Genomic DNA, 23,211 nt, shown 5'->3' with positions numbered 1-23,211 from the left:
AGTTTAGATACTCACCAGAAATGTAGCATTTTTCTTTAATCCTACTGATTTTCCAAACAGTCCCAATCAGATGTTTACAAGAGAGAAGCACAGAGCATTCCCAAACAATCAACTTTTGAGACAAGTTGTGGAGAGTTTCTGTTCTCCTTCATCACTTCTTTATATGTATTTGTCCAATGTATTTGAAACATGAGGGTTCTTTTAGTAGACAAGCAGTACTAGATCCATGGCAATTCTGGTAATGTAACAGACATTAATGTAACAGACATCATTAATGTAACAGACCAGAGCTTTCAATGAAAAGATTAAAAGAAAAAAGGCACTGTGTAAAGGAGATTAAATGAATACAAAAAAAATGTTGCCATTTTTTCCTTATAGGAATCAGTAGAGTACTGTGCCTGCTCCAAAAAGGACTGACTTTGTGGATCTATAAAACCAAACCCATTAATCCAATTCACTTGAAACTTGAGGATATAGATTAGTGGAATGCCTACATTATGCCATTAACAGTTACTCCAGATGATTCAATAGATCACTCATTGAAAGTAATGGTCTTGAAGCACCTTAACACCCTGCAACGCAACACAAATTGAATCACGAACAGACAATGGTCTACACAAACATATTAAAAGGTACAGAAAAATATCTATACACACCCCAAACCCTGACTGGAAATTACAGTTAATTTTTCTTGGGGTCAGTTTTTTCAATTCAGTATCAAAATACTCCACCTTATAATGCATTTGTAGGTACATTATAATCATTACATCTTTTCTAACTTACCACTAGTGAAAATGTAGGGCAAATAGTAGATTTTTTATGAAAAAAAATCAAATATGTTGCACATTATCACCAAACCTAGCAATGTCCACCTAATTTAACTCTGGAGGAATTTGTTGAAGTCCTTTGTTTAAAACAGCCTTTTACCATAGTCTCCTCTCTGAGAATGAAAGTTTCAGAAGTAAATCTCAACCAGCAAATAAGCTCTCCTCTCTTCAGCGTTTTTGCATCCTCCAGTGAGGATCATTGCCAGCTTTAATCAGAACTTTTAGAAATTAAAAGCAAGAGTAGCCATCTGAGTTAAGCACTATAAAATATAAATTAGTGGGTGAGGGGGTGAAATGTCGTGTTGTTCAGAATGCATTATAAGTTAACAACCAACTCCTCCTGCTGCTTCTGCCTCTGGCTCACTCTGTGCTGAGTTTTGTTCATCTCTTTAAATCAAAATAACTACATACCTCTTGTTCTACATTGCTAGGTTTAATTGGTGTTTGCAAAGTGCTATGGAGCACTTGTGTAATAGAACCAATGTAATATAAAGAGTGTTGTTATTGTTTCATGTAAATGCATTCCTGTTGCTTCCATGTCCAGAAAATGTGGCCACAGAGGCAAAGAGAAACACGTGACACACAGCACAGATGCAATTGGAAATGGCATTTACGATAAACACACCATTCTAGTAATATTGTAGTTTTGTTAATAAGTTGATTTTATCTCGGCTGGAGCAGTAGTAATAATTTTATTTTTGTAGCCTATCCTTTCTTAGTTGGGTCAGGGTGGGTAACACTAAAATTAAAAACACAACTTCAATAATGACAAGACAATTATTAGTATTAGGTTGTAAAATTAAGTTACTTTAAGTTAAAATCTCTAAGAAGTGTCAAAAATAATGGACAGAGGTTCAGATATTACACCTGCAAGTCCTTTTAGTACCCTTGGATGTAGTTCATCCGGCCCAGATGCTGCCCCTACTAGGCTCCCAAACATTTGTTTGGAAGCAGTGATAGTCTGGCTAAGTGGCCAGAAGCCCAAGCTCTCCAAGATGGAGGTCATGTGGATAGGTGATTGCTCTGCCTGTATGGGGTGCATATGATGTCTGTACAATCAGCCAAGAACCTGGATGTTCTTGATGCCTCTCTAATGATGGAGGTGTAGGTTTTGAAGGTAACTCAACTGGCATTTCCCCACCTTTGTCAGGCAAAGCTTCTAGTGCCCTAGCTGTCCCTAGTGTGATCCATGTGATGGTCATCTCCAGATTAGACTTCTGTAACTCACTCTACATGGGCCTACCCTTCACTCTGATCCAGAAATTACAATTGGTCCAGAATATGGGTCCTTGTGAGAACACCTTGGATGGCCCATATTTGGCCAGTCCTGAAGCAACTGTACTGGCTTCTTATTGAGTTCCAGATCCAGTTCAAGGTGATGGTATTAACCTTCAAGGCCATTCATGGTCTGGGCCCGGTGCATCTGAGGGACTATCTGAATTGACTTTACTCCATGAAGGGTGATACGTTTTGCCAATTCTAACTGGCTGGTGATTCCTGGCCCAAGAAAGGTACATTTGGCCCTGGCCCCTGCCTAGTGGAATGAGCTCCCAAAAGAGCTAAAGGCCCTGTTAGAGCTGACTCAGTTCTGCAGGGCCTGCAAGGAGGAGTTATTCTGCCAAGCATTTGGTTGGGGCCAATGAATTCCAGCAATGACATTGCTTGGGTACCCATCTGGAAACTGGACTATAAGAACTACTAACAGCACAGCACTAAAATTAGCCAGCAACTAGTCAATTTTAATATTTTAAACAGGTTTTAATAGTTACTACTTGTAAATTAATTGATAAATTGATATTTGTTTTTATGAATTATTGTATGGTTTTATTGAAACTGTTTGAGACTGTCTTGTCAGCTCTGTCAAGAGGGGCAGTCAAGATTTTTTTTAAAAAATCAATAAAGTATCAAACAAAAAAGTTGCCAATATGTATTGTTACAGGAGAAAAATATGGCCATACTTCTCTTTTAGGGTTAGCCCATGGAGCACACAGGGACAAATGCTTTATAAAATGGCATTGCCAGAACATTGAGCTGCTGGCTTGGTGAGCAAAGGAAGCCCAGTCAGGCCCTTACTTGTAAATAAGTTACCATTCTGCATAATTTGACTTTGTGAGATAAAATGGGGATTAGGATGCTGTTGAAATTTCTACAAGGAACAGGGAAAGCTAAATAACCAAGTTCTTATCATAAAATTGTAATAAATGGTGCAGTTTTCTGTCCAAAGAACCATAGAATTCCTTTTCTGCTTCTTGTTGATTCATACCAGTATAAAAATACCTTCAGGAAATGTCGTGTGGTCAGGAAGTAGCAGAACCCTGCATGAAGCTCCATGGTATCTCTGTTCAGTAATGCTGGAGATGTATTGTCTTGCTCTCATTCTCATAGCAGTTCTACCAACATGTAAAGGTAAGAAATTTAGGTTCTGATACAATACAGTACATTTTGTATACCATGTTATACTTAACTGGTGAGTAAACCCAGTGGAAATGAAACAGGACTTAATTAAATGGAAATGCATGTAGTATCAAGATGTAAGTATTTCTGTAATGGGATTGTTGTTTTGGTCTTCTTCTTCCTCCTCTTCTTCTTCCTCGTCTTCTTCTTCTTCTTTTTTGTCTATTTCCAAACAAGTCTTTCTGACAGCACTTTGGGGCACAATTTTATTATTAAGCAAATGGAATTTTCAATCTTAGAAGCATTTGATTGATCACTAAATTCTGCAGGTGTTGTTTGAAATGTATCACTGTGGTTTGAGCACTGAACATTGTCAAGAACTTTCTGAGTTCTTTGTTTTGTTTTGGTAGGATGTCTCTCAGTTGCAGAGGAAGGAGAAATGGTGGATTCAACTGTGAGACTTACCAATAACATGACGCTTCAATGTGTCTATCCAAAGATCGCACGTATAACCCAGATGTCATGGATTAAGATGAGCAAAAGCAAAGAGATAATTGCAGTCTTCAGACTGCCTCATGACTTGCATATTGCAAGCGCATACAAAGGCCGAGTAAATATTGTTAATTGTACCGTGAATGATAAATCCCTGGTTTTCAACAGTACCACTGAGGTGGATATTGGCTTATACATTTGCTCTTTTCAGAGCTTTCCTTATGGAATATGGGAAAAGAAAGTACAGGTGGTCCAATCAGGTAAGCCAAATGGTTTTCATACTGTCTTGGAAGCTTGGGATAAGGGCAAAATGTATCTTCTGTGGGCGTTTGGCTTTGCATCAGTGTCTGCCCAAAGTAATCCAAGTGTTTTGGATCCTTGTGTTATTGACTGCAGCCCTATTCCACATACGCTAGATGATTCACTTTCAATGCACTTCAGAAGCAGATTTTCCTGTTCCACGTAGGAAAATCCAGTTGCAAAAGGGCATTCAAAGTGCGTTGTCCAATGTGTGTAGAATGGGTCTAGATGTATGTGATAATGGGAAGAAGTCTGAATAGCACAGTGCAGGTGTTGCATGCAGAAGTTTGCAGATTCAATCTGGCCCATGCAACATATGTGTGGGGAGAGGGACACTTTGAATAAAAAGCAGCAGTGGAGGGAAATGAGCATATAACTCTCTTCTTGCCATAATGTTTTAAAACTCTGCCATAACCACCAATATGATTTTGCTGAGAACAGCAATATTATTTTCTTCATTTGAATTGTAATTTTAAAACAATAGGCTTAGGATAATGTGGTTCCTCACTTTTTTGTAAACATGTCACTGGAACAAATGTGCAAATCCTTTGCTTTTGAGGGCCTAACTATACAAATCTCATTTATGTGCTTGATTTACACTCCATCTTTCTCCCCAGGGAAGGGCTCATGTGTGAGGGTAAGCTGATAGGTAAGGAAGAAAAATGGCAAGGGAATGACTTCTCTTGGTGTGTGGCTATTGCAGGTGCATTGTGTTAGTTATTTATTGTGTTAGCTATTTATTGTGTTAATTATTCTGCCTGCTGAAGAAAGTGTTTAATTTTGGCAGCTGCTCTCTCTCTCTGTGAATGTACACACATGTGTGTACATATGTGTGTGTGTTACTGAAGCAAGCTTTCTTTACGTGAACATTTTATTTCATCATGTGATAATTTGTTTTACTGCAAAGTTCTAACATTTCTCATCCTGTACTTGGGCTAATTGTATTTTGTGAGGAAGTTCTTAGTTAAAATTTTTAATAAGCCCTAATGAAATGTGTAAAGGTTCAAGGTGGGAGAAGAATTCTCTGTCTGCATAAAGAATAACAGTAATTAGATGCTAAGTTTCTACTGAAATTCTAAAGGAATTAGAAACTTGCTGTCTATGGATGGTGTCAAAAATTTGGTAAATTCTCTTCTGGTTCACAGCCATAATACTGTCATGATGGGTTTAATTAGTTCTGTATTTTCCCATTCTTCAGCTGTGTCTGGTAATGGTTTTCTAACAAGTAGAACATTAATAGAATGGAGACAGAACAATGTCACAACAATGCCATCGTCAGTATAGCACATAATCCTCCACTATCATGATTCATATGGTCATAGTGACTGCATATCATTTCCTCTTTTTGAGATGCTCATACTCAGATAATCAATTATGGGACACATAATTTAGGCTTTATATTTCATACAATACACCAGTTCAAGGCTATGATCATGAGAGAAAGACATGCCATAAATTAATGGCAGTATGAGGATATTGCATGAATGCCTCAGAATGGCACAAAGCCTGAATCAGGAGCTTTTATGATATGCTAAAATAATAAGATCCCAATGATGAAACCATATCTGACACAAATAGCCTTTTTTATTACTATCTTTATTTTATTGGTCGGCTGTCATTGGCTTACCAGCACTGGTTCTTTGCTGATGGAGTTGGGCTGACCCTTGTTTTACTGGAAGGAACGTATGTCTCTTATAACCCCAGGATGTTCTTTTCACACCTCTGAAGCACAGACTAGAAAACTAGGAGGTGAAGTTTGGGTTCCCTGTGGACTCCTTTTGAGGAAACCACATTTTGTTTAATCAACAATTGGGGCAAAAATCCACTCTTTCTCTGCAACTGGGAAATAAGGAAGCACTAACCTAACCAATTGGTAAGACCACCATGCAATAATCCCTACAAAAGTATTTAAGAGCTGGCTCTGGCTCTTTGAAGAACTGCATCAGGTAGAATGTGAAAATATGAAAATGAACCTTAAGTGACAGACAGATATCTACGACCATATAGAAAACCAGCACCCCACTATCATGGTACCCTCACTATAAGAAATTAATTTTGCAGAGTTACAGCTTCTATGCAAATGTATCAGCATCTCAAGTCATTCTGATTCCACTAAAAGGCAGTTTTAAAAGATAGAAATATGAGGTTGTACTGACAGGAAGCAGAAGTGTCAGCCTGTGGCTTAAGTAACAAACCTTGAACCGATGCAACCTGCAATGGGCAGTTATAAAAATGACACACACATGCATTTTCAGAAGGGTGAATAATAAGTTAGATGGGAATTCTTGCAGCTTCAACTATTTACTGATGAAGAAATTAAAGCTGTCATGGGCCAGTTACCTTTTTAAGAGAAGAAAACCCTTGATCTTTTATTATTTATTTAATTTAGATTTTTATACTGCCCTTCCATATGGCTCCGGACGGTTTACATAGAACATCACAGGGTAACTACATATATGTGTCCTGGATAGATTCAAGAGTAAAAATGTCAATATAGCCATTAGTAGTTTGTTCTTTGGCTGTTCTGAGTTAGGAAGAGAACCAGGAGGAAGCTAGACACTGTACAAGATGCAAGGGTGTTCCACCCCTTCCTAGTGGCTCCCTGTTTCTTGGGTTGCATCATGCTTATTTCTTCCTAGTTCTCTTCCTGTTCCACTGTTGCCACAGCTGGAAGCATGAGAACGCTTATGTCTAGGGACAGGAACCATGTGAAGCGGAGCCTCTGATAATCTTGCTCTTGCAGCTGCTGTACAGCCCTCCTCCAATTCACTATCTCTAGAGGAAGAAGCCAGAAGGAGTTGATGGATTAGGTGTTAGCCATTGTGGTTGGATATTTATGGGTGCCCATTTCTGTGAAATGTGTGATCATTCTTTGAAGAACATTCAGAATGAGTCATTCCCAGTGATCTCAGTTCTGGAGGGAAAAGTCTTTGATGAAAAATTGTAAATTTTCTGGTGTTGGGAGAACTGCATGAACTTGCAATACATTGAAATCCACTAATTTCAGCCTCCTTCAAGGGAGAAGGTTCTCTCGAGAGGCTGCCCCAATGAGTGATTGAGGTGGTGTCATCACTTCAAAGAGGCACAACTCTGAGGTAGCTTTTACTTGCGTAGACTTCCTGGTAACTTCCCCTGCTCCTAAAGCTTATTTCTCAAGAAAACAACACGGATTGAAGAAAAGCTGAGAGGAATGTTAAACCAGGAGAAAAGGAGGTTGAGCAAGATCATGATTGCTCTCTTGAAGTGTTTGAAAGGTTGTCAGTTGAAGGAGGGCAGGGAGAGGTTCCTGTTAGCACCAGAGGATAGGACTCACAGCAATGGGACATCTGGAGGACCACAGGTTGGCTACCCCTGACATAGAGCACTTCTGTAGAAAGAGAGCTGCCATAAAAAAGAGTCTTTTGTGACAAGGCTTAGCTGTCTGGACCATATCTGCTTAAACACTGCTGCAGAGAGGGAAATATTCAATGGGTAATTAAAGACTTGGGAGTGCTTTATGGTACAAATCCACTTGCATGATCCAAAAAAAATTATCTTCTCTACTTTTAGTGTCATAGAATACTTACGGAAATGCTCATAGATGCCATGGGCTATACTGGTCCTTAAACTGATCATACTCATGGAGTGTGTATCTATAGGCAGTGCTTAATATGTTAAAAATGCAAATATATACATTGATGATATTTCCTTCCCCTGTTTTATTTGTTTAACAGGGAACTTTACGCCTCCGGTCTCAGCAGGCTCCCATGTCATTATTGAACTGGGGAAGAATGCCACCTTGAGATGTGGAACTGACTCTGTGATAGGAATGAAACATGTGACATGGGAAAGGGTTCATGAAGGGGCTGTGGATACCATGGTCAAATGTAAACTCAATCAATCAATTCATGGTTCAGATTATGAAGAACGGGTAGAGACTGATTGTGCTACCCAGGCGAACACAATAGTACTTCAGAATGTCACAGCATCTGATTCCGGGATGTTCCGCTGTTGTTACAGCAGAGTTTCAGGGGAATCTGGAGCTCATTTGACAAAGTTGACCATCACTGTCAATGGTAAGTGAGGGAAAGTTTTTTTTGTTTACCCTGCCTCTGTTCATTGGCATGTCTCTAAAAAGTCTCCACTAAGTAGCACAGGGCCTCAATAATTTTTTTAAGCTTTTGGGAAACAAAAGGATACAAGTGCTATTAAAAAAACCCCCACATACCAATAAATCATAATCAGTGAAGCTTTAACTCTCACTGTTAGAATTTTCCATACAACATTTTATTTATTTGTTTATTTAAATAAATAACTAAAGAAGATCAACCCCTTAATTATAAACCTGATTAACTGATATCCTGTGATTCTCAGGTTCTCTATACAGAATAAATCCATTAGAAGAGACACGGTCTTCTGACTACTGCTGTTTAGATGTGCTGCTGCTACTTCTGTTACCATACGAGCAAGGCAGCCAAGACAATTCACCTCCAGCACTCGAAAATATAGGCATGCCACTTTGTCCAGGTGTAACTGCAAGAAATTTTGGCTTATTCCATACATCTGCACCATCAGTGATGGAGAAAGAGGAACCAATGGTGCAGAGACTCTTTCCCTGATCTTTGCTGTTGCTGCAGGAGGAAAACATAGGCATCAGGATTCTTGGCCAGGTCTATGTTCTGCCAGGTTTATGTTCTGCCTCCTGTCCTCAACCAAATGCCAGGCATAAGAGCTTCATTTTATAGGCTCTCCAACTGGGAGCTCTCTCATGAGCTCATTCTACCAGGCCAGGCAAAGTTCTCGTGGGCTGGAACCACCAGTCTGTTCTGATTCGCAGACCATAGTGCTCTGCTGGGGGCACTATGCCTTTTGGCTGATTGGTGGTTTAAGTTTATGGCAGGTCAACTCGCACAAAATTTCTACAAAATTTCAAGCAGTTCGTGAATGGTTAAATTTCCAGACAGACTGCCTCTGCTTAAAGAAAAATATTTACCAAATTTCAAAGTAACAAAGCAACTTTAAAGCAACAGGGAGTGGAATTATTTAGCCTTGGAAAGTCTAATAGGTTCCCTGTGTGTTTAATGTATGTCACTTGAAGCTGTGCCTGACATTTTCCCAAAATTTCCTGGGGAAAATTTTCTAGGGTGTGAGTGTGTGTGTGTGTAACTCAGCCCCACCTATGTCCAATCTGCACATAAGTTGAAGAGCATATAGAGGAGCATCAGGGGGAGTTCCTGTGTGAGTTTGATGTCGTTATCTTGCACAGGGTCCATTCTATACTCTTCTAAATTTCCTGAACCTGTGCCTCTCATTCCCCCAGAAAACAGTTTCCTGGAGGCACTTTCTTTGGATGGGGCTGTAACTTTGATCTCATAAATCAAAACCTCACCAAGCTTGGAAGGCATGTAGAGGGGAGTTGGCTGGATCTCTTCCATGAATTTGGTGCCTTTAGCATATGTGTGTGTGTGAGCATCAAACCAAATCATTTTGCAGCTTAAAGTTCTTAGTAGTTCATGGTTTACAAACCGGGCATGTCACAAACCACAAACTAAAGCACATTTTCTAGGTTGCCCATCATTATGAAGCAAGCCTTCCTAGTTACCATCACAAAAACTCTATATATGTGTAAGTCATGAATCCAGTACCGGAATAGTTTGTTTAAAGTCACTGTGTAAGAATGGAATTGAAACCCTGCTGAATCACAGTAGAAGACAATCTATACGAGCACGTTGGTTTTAAGCAGCGGCCAGTCAGATACTTCTGGGGAGCACATAATGATGAGGGCAATTATTTTCTCCCTAGTGACAAGTTGAAGCTGATGTATCAACACCATGTGGGTAATTAGCATTCAGAGGTGATTTGCCATTTCTTCCTCTAAATAGCAGCCTTTCCTTGGTGATCTCCCATCCAGGATTAACCAGGGCTATCCCTGCTTAGTTTCCCAGATCTGATGAGAGGCTCTTCTGGAGTCCAGGAAATTGGCTTCATTTATTACAAGGTGCCTTACACTATCAGCTTCACTATGAAATCCTGGTTATCTGTGATCATGCAAGAAGAATATATCTCTAGTAAACATTAGGTATAGTAAATCAGACCTTTCTGGGCACCTTTGTCTGAACATGGAGATATGGCATTTAAGCAGTTGGGATCCAAAGACAGTGAGGAGTTCCCTTATCTTCACTGAGCTAAAGAACTATCATCAGTGTTCCTGACCTAGGTAGTAGCTACACATCTTCTAGCAATCTTGGAGGAGATAGATTTTTAGATCCATTTCAATCTGGATTCAGACCAGGAGTTGGGATAGAAATTACCTTGGTCATCCTGACTGATAAGCATCACCAGAAGAGTGGTGGGGCAGTGTGTCCCAGTTGGTTCTCCTTGACCTTTCAATGGCTTTGATAACATTAACTGTGATATCTTTCTGGAGATGCCCTCAGTTAGCAACCTCCATTTGGCTTCCGAGATCTTCTACTTCCTAATATTGTTGATGCCAGTGTATGGCAGTTGACCACAGGGTGGAGCTGTTAAATAGAGCTTCCACATTTCAAAACACAAACGCTTAACAAATACTGTTTTCTGTCAGCATCTTCATCCTTATTCTTGTTTACTGTCATGCTGATTGATGTGTCCTCTACAGCTGTATGGAAGTTTGTATTTCTGCTGTAACTGTGAAGACTTATAGTCAAGTGACAAGCATTGGAGAGAAGAACTCGATGAGAAATGTTAGACTGAAAGCGCTATCATAACCTGTTTTTTGGTTTGGTTTTTTGGGAAACCCACATGAAAAAGGCACATCATTGGTTTTGGCCTAACGCTCTGTTCTCTGGTCTCCAGACATATATTTCTGTGGTTTCTGTCACAGAGCTGTTCCTGTTCAGTGTGTATACTTAGAAATGGTACAAACCTCTGAGCCATGATACATAACAAGCTACATTTCACTTCTTAAGAGAACTGTTCAAAGCACTCGTTAGGTTTTATTGCCTTGTAACTGTCTGACCTGTCAACATTTCTTCTGCAGACCCACAATCAGGGCAATGAAGGTTGAAACCACTCAGCCACAACATTTCTGGAAGCGTGTGAAGAAAGATGTGTGTCTGTGTGTGTGTGTCTGGCCAGAGCTTAAGAACATGAAGACAGGCTTCAAAACATTCTTAAAACTCTTTCATCCACCCATTTTTCTTTGTAGGAAATATAAGATATGTACATGTTGTTTTATTTAAAACACTTTATCCCTCCTTCCTGTCCAATTAGGTCCCTCAAAGTGAAGAATCAAAAATCAGCCCCCCCCCCCCCCAAAAGGTACTTTGTTGCCAGGATTACTCTCAATAGTACTAAGAGTGTTTTCGGCTGTATCTGGCTCATAAATTGTGCTATCTCTTTGATTCTACTACTTTAACTTCAAGGCTGGACTATTGTAATGAGTTCTACAAAGAACCACCATTGAAGACCACCTGGACATATTAATTAGTTGGGAATGCTATGGCCTGTCTGTCGACTGGCATTTGCCATGCCAATATTAGACCATACCTTAAAAGTCAGTGCATTTCCTAATTGAATTTAATATACTGTGATGCATGTACCTGAAGGATGATCTCTGCATAGGCCTGTTGTTGTTGTTAGGTGCGAAGTCGTGTCCGACCCATCGCAACCCCATGGACATGCATAGGCCTGCATGCCTTAAAAACATTCTTTATTATTCTTTAATTGTTTAATGCTATAAGGATAGGTCTTTTCTTCTTGGTACAAATTAGGAAGGGGCATTAATCCCAATTTACATGATGAAGAAGATGAAGTAAGCAGTAAAACTACCTTTGCATTTTTAGAATCCCTGTAGAAGATACATGGGAATTCAGATTTGAACCAGAGAGGTAAATATTCAGACTTCACATTCACTAACATAACTTTGATGAATGCTGTTTCTTGGCTTCACTTGTCAAATTGTAATATTAGAATATTAGTAATCTGTTTCACCAAGCTCTTAAGGGGATGAAGGAGGCAGGAAGGAGAACTATCAGCCCTCACCTTTTCGGATTTGGGTTTCTTGGTAACACACACATAGTATAATACTTTGAAGAACACATATTCTATTTTTTAAACTAACCGTTATGTAGTTGTGATAGATGTCTGCCAAAAGTTTCAAGAACTGATAGCATCTGAAATCTGAAATAGCACAGACTCCAGCTTTTCAGTATCCTTTTCAGAAGATTATATTTTAAGATTTCTTATTTGCTTTATATTCAAGCAGGGGACCTTTGGAAACATACCTAGGTTGTTCTGGGAGGAAGAAGGTGGCACTGCCATTTGTGATAAAGAAGTCTTGTGAACCATTGTGTCTGACTTTGGCTTGTCTCTGTTCTGAACATATGCATTGTAATTCAGTCAACCCAACAAAAAGAAAGCTCTCCAAATAAGTTCAGCACAAAAATGAATTTATTTTGAGCATCAGGCAGTCCTTGTTCAATCTCCCACAGTTACAGAAACCACAATGCTCCCCACCCCTGCAGATGCCTGTCCCATAGAAGTGATGCTTCCTGTCTGAATGCAACATGGTTGCAAACATGGCTGTTTTTCCTGTGACTGGCCTATAATCTAAATGGGTTTTCCAAAATAGTTGCAAAAGTATTACTGAAGAGATTTCCTTCATCCCGTCAGGTACCCCAGGATAGTTTTTCCAGGCAGACAATTGGGATCAGTATACTTTTTATGACTTTCTCACTGCCAGAACATTAATTTTCTTATTTTCTTTCAATGAATTAGACCACTTCACAAATTAGTTGAGCCAAATGACCACTTTATAAGTGTCAAATCATTAGGCATAAGCATCTCTTGGTCTACTCAGCTTCACAATGCTTGGTGTAGCATCTTTTGAGAATCAGAGGGTACCAATTATTGACTATTCCTTCCTGAGAAGTAATGACAATGTTTTCTACCCTTCTTCTCCTAGTTCCTTTGGATTACCAGCAGAATATCGTTGCCATAGCTGGAGGTGCTGGAGCTGCCATCTTGCTTCTAATATTCATCTTATCCATTGCTGCAGCTGTTTTTTACTGTAGGAAGTAAGCAGTTTATTAGATCTGTGGGGATATAGGCGGGTTTATCTGGTATTTGTCCAGTGACTTTACTGCTATATTGCCTTCTATGTTATTCTTGATATATATAGGTAATTCACACTGATATCTAGACCAGCAGTGTCATCATCATTATGATTAAATTTCTAGTCTGCCTTCCTTCCTCCTTGCTCAAGGTGGATTACAAAGAGAAACCTATAAAACTCCATAACCCCTAATCTTAAAACTAAGAACCTCTTCCATCGAAAAGGAAAGCATTTTGAGACAGGTCATATATTGCTGAGGGTTTGCCAGGTAAATGTATGGTTGCTTCTCCTCCATTTCTTAACTTCAGAGAGTTAATCATATGAACAGTTGCCGTCAGAGGTTCATAATATAGCTGAAAGCTTCACTTTAGGCATGAAAAATCCATTAGGTACACTTCTGGATTTTTCTAAGAGTTGTTCTCTTAGATTCCATATTAATCTCAATGATGTCTATGTTGGTCCTGACACTAAATGTAATGGTTTGTGTGTGTGTCACCAGAAAGAAGAGGAAAAGGATCATGATGCCCCCAAAAGTCTTTCTTGCCACTCAACCCCAGGTAAGATGCTTCTGTGAGGGTTCTGTGTGTGTTTCAAGGATGGCTTTGGCAGAGTGAATTCTATTTTATCCTTATTACATCATACTTATCTCAGCTTTTGATGCTTTGCTACACAACACTATTATTCCTAGGCCCTGAGGATTTGGTCTTCTTTGTTCAGTCCTGTCATTTTGCATCAGAAACAAGAGAGGATCGGTTAGTTACAACTGAAATCTCTTTGCTGTGCCAATTGGTGAACTAGTACAGTGCTGTTTCATTCTAATGACTAGCAGGGCAGGGGACATGGAAAGGGTCTTTGGACTATGGAAAACTGAAGTGCCACTTTGAAATAGTGGCTGATAGATAATGCACAGATTTTGACCCCCCCCCCCTCCGGATTGTCTTCAAAAGCTCAGGACAGTACTTGCCATTATGCCTGCAAATACCTTGCACGAATACATGTGAACACGTGTTATCCTTAGTAATAACATAGTGAGAATTACAGCAAAGCTGAAATTGCTTCCATACTTTTATGATTTATTTTGTATTTTTTAAGCAGTTTTTGGTGATCAGACATGGTGAACATAGTGTGGGGAGATTTTTTTTTTCACATTATTGAGCACCATTTATTCTTCTTCTGCCTGTGATGGAAGAAGGAAGCAGTTAGGGGAACAAAAGGACATGAATGCTTGGCTAGCCAGTAATTTTGCTGTGTTCAGTATGCTAATTATAAACAAATGTTTGGGACTGCTGAAATAACAGTGATGAAGCATACATTCGTGAATGGTTTTACGAAACATACTGCTGAGGTATCTCCAGAAAAAGGCACCTTGTTTGGTTCTGTTTTCTGTTTGTGGCATATTTAAATTGGATGTGAATTGGTACATGACAGATTTTCTGGCAGGGCAGAGGGTTAAGTACACCCCTTCAGTCTTCTGCATAGCCCCCCCCCCCCCCCCCCCGGAGACATCGTAGTGAGGGGCGGTATACAAATTGAATGAATGAATGACAACGTGTGTCCCAGATATTCAGACAAAAATGCATAGAATTCTTATCCTAGGCTTTAAAACACAACTCTGGAAATAATCCTAATTTTGTCTAGTGGCAAGAATCTGTTATGAGAATAGAGACCTTTTGCTGAGCCATCAACCCTTTATAGCAATCTTCACTCCACTGTTATTTCTCTCCTCCCTGCCCCAAGAGCTTCTGTGGCCAAATGAATGCACGTGAAGGAGAAACCATGACTACATTTGCCACAAAGCAGGAGGTGATCTACGTCAACTACTCAAGTGGACGAAAAATGCGAGTGTGACTATTTTGCTACTCCTGTGAATGAGTTTGCCTCAGGTATATATACCTCTGTACTGAGATTAGATGTGGGATAACGTGACTCCGCTTCCCCAATTACCTCATTCAGGAATGAAGATTTTCTGCATATACATGTTTATACACACAGACATGCAGGGTGATAATTTACACTTGTGATAATTGACGAAGAACAAAGACTTTGGCTGTCATTAGAAGTTGTGCCCTAGAGGAATGCAAGAGACACTGGGCAGTGAACTTCATGTTTTTTTACAGCCAAGTATTTAGTTGATGAAATGCCATCATCTCCTTCAGAGGCTGACAGTTCAATGAGGCTGTGGTTGGTGCCGAGAGATGTATTGTTTGGTCACAATTCAGTTCACAAAATCAGAAATGTTCTCTTTCCTTATGCCCAGAATGAATAGCTTTTGGGGGAGTTCCTTCTAATTACTGTAAAGTGATTGTCTGGCTTTGATATGGCAAACAAATTGACAGATGTCACGTCTCTGCTTTTATATACCACGAGAACAACAACAGCAATAACATCACACACTCATAAGGACAATTAACAATGATAATAATTTATTTATAAGGTTAAGTTGCAGCGAAAATAAATTAGTATGAGAATTAACATGGCAAATTGAAGCATGAAAAAAGACTGGTCAACATATATAAATATATATGCGTGTATGTATCTCCTGCAGATGTCTAGACAGAAAGGGATTTAAATTCTTACCTTTCAACAAAGGAGCAAGGAAACTGCTCGGAAAATGAGTGACAGCTGTCAAGTGCTCTTCTGCCTTAGGGGAAGTGTGGATCCGATTTCCACGTGTCCTTTCTCACTTCAACTCTTGTTAATTTAAATTTAACAGCCTTTGGAATTCCCACTATAAATGAGGCCTAACAGGAGCCTGGGCCAGTCAGGTGGAACAGTTATCACCATAATAAGAATTGCTTATCAGTATCAGTATCAATTGCTAATCATTTGTTGCCAGTGCTACCACCTATTCCATTTAAGAATACGATTAACTAGCAGTAAAGCCTGTTGTACCAAAAATACAATGGGCTCTAGGATGTCCATGCTCCCTTTTAGTACTCCCCTCCCCAGCCTGCCATGGTAGGGGGGGATGTACTGAAAGGGATTGTGGGCAGCCTAACAGGACACTCAATTATATAATAAGATGTATGCTTCTGGGGTTCCCTTATCTGGATGGCCTAGGTTTGTCTGATATTATTGGAAGCCAAACAGGGTTTACTTTGGCTAGTACTTGGATGGAAGATTACCAAAGAAGTCCAAGGTTGCTATGCAAAGGCAGGCAATGACAAATAGTCCAGCACTGAAAATCCTACAGGGTAGTAATACGTCAACTATGACTTGATGGCACTCTCCACCACTACCATGCCTTTGGGGCTATTATGATGCAGCCAGCCATTTTGATGTGCACATTCAATGCTAAAAAAAAAAAAATTAAACTCTGTATTTCAGCCATGGAATTTGTGATCAGCAGGAATTATACAATTATACAGCAAGAATTATACAAACTGAAATAATTTGCATTGTTTATTCTTGTTTTGCATAATAGTATTTATTGCAGTTTTGCTAGTCAGTGACAGAGGGGTTAACAGTGAGCCCCCATCCCCAACCACTGACAAGTCACCCATCTTTCTGGTGTCTGAGTCTTCCCCATCATTGGGCTAGCTACACAATCCACTTTCCCCCTACAGCCACACTGGTATATCATTTTAGAATTTTGCAAGGGCCTATTAGTTCAGGATCATGGCATAAAAGAAGGGGCTTCTGCTTTCTCCTTGAGCTGCATTCTTGATCCAAAACTGTGTCTGCCCGTTTTGGACCTGTACCTGCAGCACTCGATTTACCTGTAGTTCCAAAATGGGGCAGTTACTCCCTTTTGGCTTTGGTAAAAACAGTGCATGGGGGAACACAAGAGCCCTGCCTCTCTCTAATTATGACCCCCCTCCAACTGGTACAAAGATGCCCCTGACTGCTGCTATGCAGGGAAAGTGACTCAGGTAGAGTATATTGTTTAACCCATTATCTGCAAGCATGACAGCTGAAGAGTTAGAGACTGTTTATTTTTTCTAGGTCAAGTCAAGAGATTTTTAGATGAATCTGTTGTCTCTTTGTCACATTCTGTGCTTGTTCTCAGCTACAACAGAAGAGATATAGCTCTGGCTATAATCATTCCCATTCAATATAGTAGCACATATGAGGTACATAGTGAACATCACCTTGACAGGAAACAGGCTGTAGGAAGTAGTCTGGCCAGACTATCTGAAACTAGTTAGGATGTAAAAATGCTAGGAGATCTGTAGGAGAAGGGGAGGAGAAAGCTGCAATCAATATAATTATTAGCATCAACCCAGGGTAACAAAGCAGCAAACTAGTACTATGGTTGCTGAAACCAGTGAAATAGGTAATATTCTCTACAAAGCTTTGGATTTTTTTTTGCATCTCCTTACAACAGAGATCCCCCCCCTTTTAAGAGATGGTGTCTTATTCAGTGGTTTACAGAAAACCATGGAATTCTAGTGCCAGAAGGCAACTTCAAGTGAAGGCCTTAGAGCAAGGGTAGTTAAACTGCAGCCCTCCAGATGTCCATGGACTACAATTCCCATTGTAGTCCATGGACATCTGGAGGACCACAGTTTGACTACCCCTGCCTTTGAGTCCATGCCCTGTTGTGGTTTACCTCCAGAGGAGGTTGGTCCTTGTGTGAGACAGGATGGTGGACTAGATTGACCACTGGTTTAATCCAGCAGGCCTCTTTTTGTTTTTACTACCTACCAGCTTGCTTAACTATTCTGGTCAGCATAGCATTCTCTTTTAAGAAATAATTTGCTTACTTATCTGAGTATTAATTTCTAGTGACCATTTGGCTGGCAGAGATAAGAAAATAGTTGCTTGCAGCTTCAGGTGAATTTCATGCAGCATCTCTAAAAGGCAGCTTATTTGGGTAGCCATGAGAGAAGATCAGGAAGATTCTTCTGGTTGCTGGAGTGAACAGGGCAGTGTAGCTATCCTTACATGTTAGTTAAATCAAAAAGAGCTACAAGATTAAAATCTTGTACACGCAAACCAAAATACAAACTAATTCACCTAGCCTTGAAGATTTTCATTGGTTACATCATCATTATTATCACACAACTAGAAAGCATCTTTAGGGATCTGGGGGCTCTTTTAACAAACACCTACACACACTACAAGGGGAGCTTTCCTCATCAGTTGAGATCTCAGAAAATGTTAATCCTGGAATGTGAACCACAAAACTGCATCATGTCAATGAAGAGAAACATACTAATGTACCTGAGTTATCAAATATACTATAAGTTCTAAATTGTGCACAGTATTACAAGGAAAAAAGTCAGAAATCTTCATTTTACACCAGTGCCAAAATGATAGCCCAAGATGCATGCTCTGCTGCTTGCCCCCTTTTCTCTCAATTATTGGCAGACAAAGAACTGCATAGTTTGCCATGATATTGGAAGAAGCCCACTTCCTCTGGAGGCTCAATATGGAATTTGTGCTTGTGGGCATCACAAACACTCTTGAAGGCTGTGATGCAGGTCAGGGAGGCCAGCCTTGGTGTGGGTTCTTTGGGGCATTGCAATGGCAGAAATGGGGTAATAGCCCTCACTGGAATTTTTGCACTTACAAGGAGGCAAGCAGAATGGGACAACTAGACTTTTTGATACAAATGCCCATTTACAACTGCAGCCCTCGTTGTTCATGTTTGATGATCTCTCCAGACCTGTAGGATGTGGTCCCACACTAATATCTATAACAGCTGCAACTGCTTGTCTTAATCTAAAATGTATTTTGGCTCCATCATAAATAACTGATTTGTATTTAACTTGTAAGCAGATGGAACTCCAGATACTTTAAGCTGATTTAAAACTTAAAGTGTATAACCCTTATTGCATCACCATTTATGTTATCTTTTTTGGATGGGTGGGCTAGGAGACATTTTATTTGGAAGAACACGTTTTCTAGTGAAATGTGCAAAGAGAAGTTCACTTTTGCCTTCAACATTTTCTCTCTCTTTGAATTCAGCAAGTATTTTATATATCAGATATTCCATAGTCTCTTCTGCTCCATACTTTTTCCAGTTAATGGGAGAAAAATTAATACTGCACATTTTGATGTTTGTTTAATCTAGTTTAATTCAGATTTCATCAATGCTTTGGTTCACAGGGGTAACTGGATCGATACATCACACAGACCAGAAGAGCAGTGAATTTAGTGTCCATTAACTAGAACATGAAACAATAGCAGCTGCACCATTCATTCATTTTTTTCTAAAAAAAACCATCAGTGAATAACAGCTGAACGCCATTTTAAAATCCCTTAAAGTTCACCCATCCAACTTACATCAACAAATTTAATTCTTAGCATGGCCAAATCTATGGATATCTAAATCCAAATACTGGAGCCATGAAGAGGTATTTCTACAAACCTGGAAAAGCTTAAAGTTTGCAGAAAAATCTGAACTGAAATCTGAAAAAAATATGAAATATGAAAATGGTTGGGTTAACCCCTTAAATAACAAAATTAGTCTCTATAGCTTCAAGAGACAAATGCCCTCTCTGTAGGAGTTATTAGACGACCACAACAGTATTGTCAGCCTTCAAACCTTGGTTTCTGTCAATAAAAGTCAGATGGAGTGCCCTTTTCAGGAGTGTTTTGGCTTTTGAAGGAGGACTTATGGGGTCAGGCCTGCCAGCAACCAAAAAGCAATTTGATACATGATTTGCATGACTCAGTCAGGACTGGCTGCTTGTTACTGTTCAACATTTGCTACTCCACAACAACCTAGTGCAGGAGTGGGCAATTGTTTTGGCTCAGGGGCTACTTTGTGGGAGCGGAGGTTAGTGGGGGGCTGCACCTATTGAAACGATTCATTAGTTAACTTTGCATTTCAGAAAAGGACTCCCTTATTTATTTATTTTTCCGATTTTTAACCCACCCTTTCCCAAGGGCATCAGGTAAAAACATGCCTTTTCATAAAACTGCAATGAAAACAAACATTAAATTATAGAAGCATAGATATGCTTCCCTCCCCTTACAAAGCTGAGTAAGGAAGGTTCCCAACCCCACCACCGAGGACACGAACTCTCATCCACAAAAGCCTCGTTAGATTAGAAATGGATTAACCCTTAAGCGGCCAGTCAAAACTCCTGCGTAGACATTATCTATTAGCTGCAGGGTGAAAAGAGGCCAGGCGGCCAATGGGCCCACATTGGGGAGCCCGGGGAAGGGAGGCTCCATTTGCAAAGACGAATCGGGGACTGCAACAAGCTCTTCCTCTCTCCTGGGAGCGGAGAAGCCACACATCCTTGGGGGGACTCGCCTGGGTAAGCCTGTGCCCCCTCCCCAGTATACCAATTGCTTTTTTGGGAGGAGGGGGTCTTTCTCTTGCACAGAATCTCAATCTTCTCCTGCAACCCCCATATATGCCCTTTTATTTCATTTTTAAAACTCACCGCTCCCACGTGGAAACCAGCCAGCATCCCTGTGTGGCTGAGCCATACAAAATACAGCATCAGTCTAGGGAAGAGGAGGAGCGAGTTGATGGTTTCAGAGGCAGGAAAGGCCTGGCCTGTGGAAAAATAGGCAGATGCCCTCCACATTCTCATGCCTCTTTAGGAATGCCAGACTCCCCTGTATTAACCCTCAGGGGCCCTGCTATGCTGAAAAGGAGCCTTGAATCATCTTCAAAGATGGGAAGGAAATCTTATTTCAAGGCGGATTTTTCTGACTGTCCTGACAGGCCACAAAAAGCTCTGTGGCGAACCGCATGTAGCCCGCAGGCCGCAATTTGCCCACCCCTGGCCTACTGTGGTATAATTTAGCGTGTCAGATGAAGATCTAGGAGACATATGTCTGAATCCCTGCTTGGCTGTGGAAGTTCACTAGGCAACCATCTCAGCCTAACATATCTCAGAGGGTTGTTGTTGGGACAATAAAATAGTGGTAATTGATCTAAGATGCTTTGATGTCTCCATTAAAGTGCAAAACAGGGTAAAAAAGCAGAGAAGGCGAGGATATGGGGGCTTCCAGGAGGAAGGATGGGGAGGATGGATATAAGGGTAAATGAGGTGACCATCCCTGCAAATTCTTGTGAGTTCTCTACTGCACAATTGGCTCAGCCCTGGTACCAAGTAATTCAGCCATAGATTTTCCTTTCTAGATGCTGCCAAAGGGAGGGGAATCTGGATTAGAGGGTGTGTGTGTCTGATATAGGTACATTGGCTGGTAGGTGGTAAAGAGAAAAAGGAATCATGAAAAGGGGACTTTCAGGGAAAGGAAATAATAGTAGAGGAGGATAAAATGAGATGACCCAACAAGTCTTGTAGAATCTATTTGTGACGCAATTGGGGACAGTCTGAATGAACAGATTTTCATGTGAATAGAGAGATCCTAGGTCATCCCCCCAATTCTTAAACATATGCTATATGTGGAGGAATGTGCACTTGGTGAATTTCTCTGAATTCAGGTCCCAAAATTATACTGTTACAGCCATAGCAAGATTAATCAAGCACTTCTGTTAGTTCTTTATCTTACCACAAATGGCAAGAACAAATGCATACGAAAATGCAGGGATAGGTTGGGGAGGGGAACCACAAGGCTGCAAGCATCCTCTGAACAATTTTGTTAATGAAACAAAAATGGCTATGGTTGAGTGCAGCATTTCAGCTTGCTTGTGGCCTCATCAGATAGAGACAGAATTTAATTGTGCTACCTCTACCAACTGGCCACTGCTCACACAGCAGCACTCACACAATCACACATGTTCATCAAATTATCCCAAAAGAACAAATGTTCCTAGCTCTGGACTTAACAGATATGAATTAGATTCTTTCCAAAAGCATGCATTTGTTAAGGGACCCCCCTGCCCTACCAACCCCCCCCCAAGTCTTTCACCATAGCCAAGTGATCTTTATTTTCACTGTGATTCCCCTTTATTTTCTCATGTTTTCTTATTTGGTCCAGCTTCTCTCTTCTACCCATGACATTTGTATGCTTTTTCACTGAGATTGCCCAATGTGAGATCACAGTAAGTTCAAGGCAGCTGAGGAATTAATGGAGGATCCCAGCCATCTGTACTGATTGTATGACAAGCTAGCCTGTCAGCTTCATGCTGTTCAGCCATTAAAATGGATGTGCAGTGATTGTCAGCTCTGGCTACAGAGTGTACTGTGTCATTGGCAAGAAATGTCACCCCCACCCCAACCAAGGTTCTTTGTAGATTTAGGAACTTCCTAGAGCTATACTGACCTTACTGTTTTTATTTATCTTAAACATTACATTGACCATTTGGATTTAAAATATAAATAGAAGTCATTATGTAATGCCTGTTTTAACTTCTCTACCTGCATGTATGATTTGTAGGTAACAGTGGCTATCTGAATGATCTTGGATGTATCCCTTTTTATGTATTTTGCTTATACTATAGACTTACAGATTTCTTTTTAAAAGGCCAAATTGAAATCAGTTTCATCAATTGATCTTGAAAGAATAATTGTTCATTTTGGACAACAGGCTAACTGCCCTAGACACACATGGTGTGATGGACTGGCATGGGTTAATGCCTAACAGACTCTGAGAACCTTTGAATGACAAGCTATTAGAAGAGCATTCTGTTGAAAGTCAGTTAAGGAATGGCTGTTGGGGACTGACTGCTGAAGAAGAGACAGTTAACCACTTACTGTGGACTGAGAAGGAGGATAAGATCCATATTCAAGCACAAAAAAAAAAAGAAAAGGAAAAGGAAATAGCTTCAAGTAAAGAGAAGTGATACCTGCCCAGTTAAAAAGCAAATGGCTTATAGAAAAAGAAGTGATCCCTGGTCTGTGTGAAAAGAAAGATTCTGCAAAGTGGGTTGTATGTTCTTGCCTTCTAAACTTCACATGTTGATGAAACCCAGAGGCCATGTTTTGAATGTTTAAGCTTAAACTGCAGAAGAAATCCTCTCTCCTCAATGTTTTTAATACCTGGTTGAATAACACAAACATTTACTTGTTGGCATAAAATTATCTGTTGTCTGAATGAATACAGAGTTACCTCAGTTAATATCATACATCCTACCTCTGATTCCACCCGACTTTCTGTCCTCCAAGATAAATAAAACATTTTGAACTTTCAAAAGCCTCGTGTGTCATTTCCAAAGCAGAAATATAAGAAGGTGATTTTGTCTCGTCCCTCAGTTCCCTGAGCTGAGCCAGCATCAATCGAATATATATATAACTGGGTAGGACGGCCATA

At 40.1% G+C, this 23,211-nt stretch overlaps 1 protein-coding gene across 1 annotated transcript; it reads left to right on the top strand.

The window, feature by feature from the left end:
• The first annotated feature begins 854 nt into the window (after positions 1 to 854).
• On the top strand, positions 855 to 23,094 carry CD226 (CD226 molecule). Its single transcript, XM_077352866.1, has 6 exons — positions 855 to 3,233; positions 3,632 to 3,973; positions 7,727 to 8,068; positions 12,937 to 13,048; positions 13,586 to 13,643; positions 14,824 to 23,094. Exons 1-6 carry the CDS (start codon positions 3,029 to 3,031, stop codon positions 14,932 to 14,934), a joined length of 1,170 nt encoding a protein of 389 aa, XP_077208981.1. The 5' UTR covers positions 855 to 3,028; the 3' UTR covers positions 14,935 to 23,094.
• Positions 23,095 to 23,211: the final 117 nt, after the last annotated feature.

The sequence above is a fragment of the Paroedura picta genome, chromosome 9, assembly GCF_049243985.1.
Source record: "Paroedura picta isolate Pp20150507F chromosome 9, Ppicta_v3.0, whole genome shotgun sequence".
Taxonomy (NCBI): domain Eukaryota; kingdom Metazoa; phylum Chordata; class Lepidosauria; order Squamata; family Gekkonidae; genus Paroedura; species Paroedura picta.
Note: the sequence above shows the minus strand (reverse complement) of the source record. Positions and strands in the feature narration are given on the sequence as shown.

Coding starts and splice junctions, on each gene's coding strand:
- CD226 (XM_077352866.1), top strand. CDS start 3,029: ATGGTGCAGTTTTCTGTCCAAAGAACCATAGAATTCCTTTTCTGCTTC. Junction 3,974..7,726: donor AGTACAGGTGGTCCAATCAG/GTAAGCCAAATG, acceptor TTTGTTTAACAG/GGAACTTTACGCCTCCGGTC. Junction 8,069..12,936: donor GTTGACCATCACTGTCAATG/GTAAGTGAGGGA, acceptor TTCTTCTCCTAG/TTCCTTTGGATTACCAGCAG.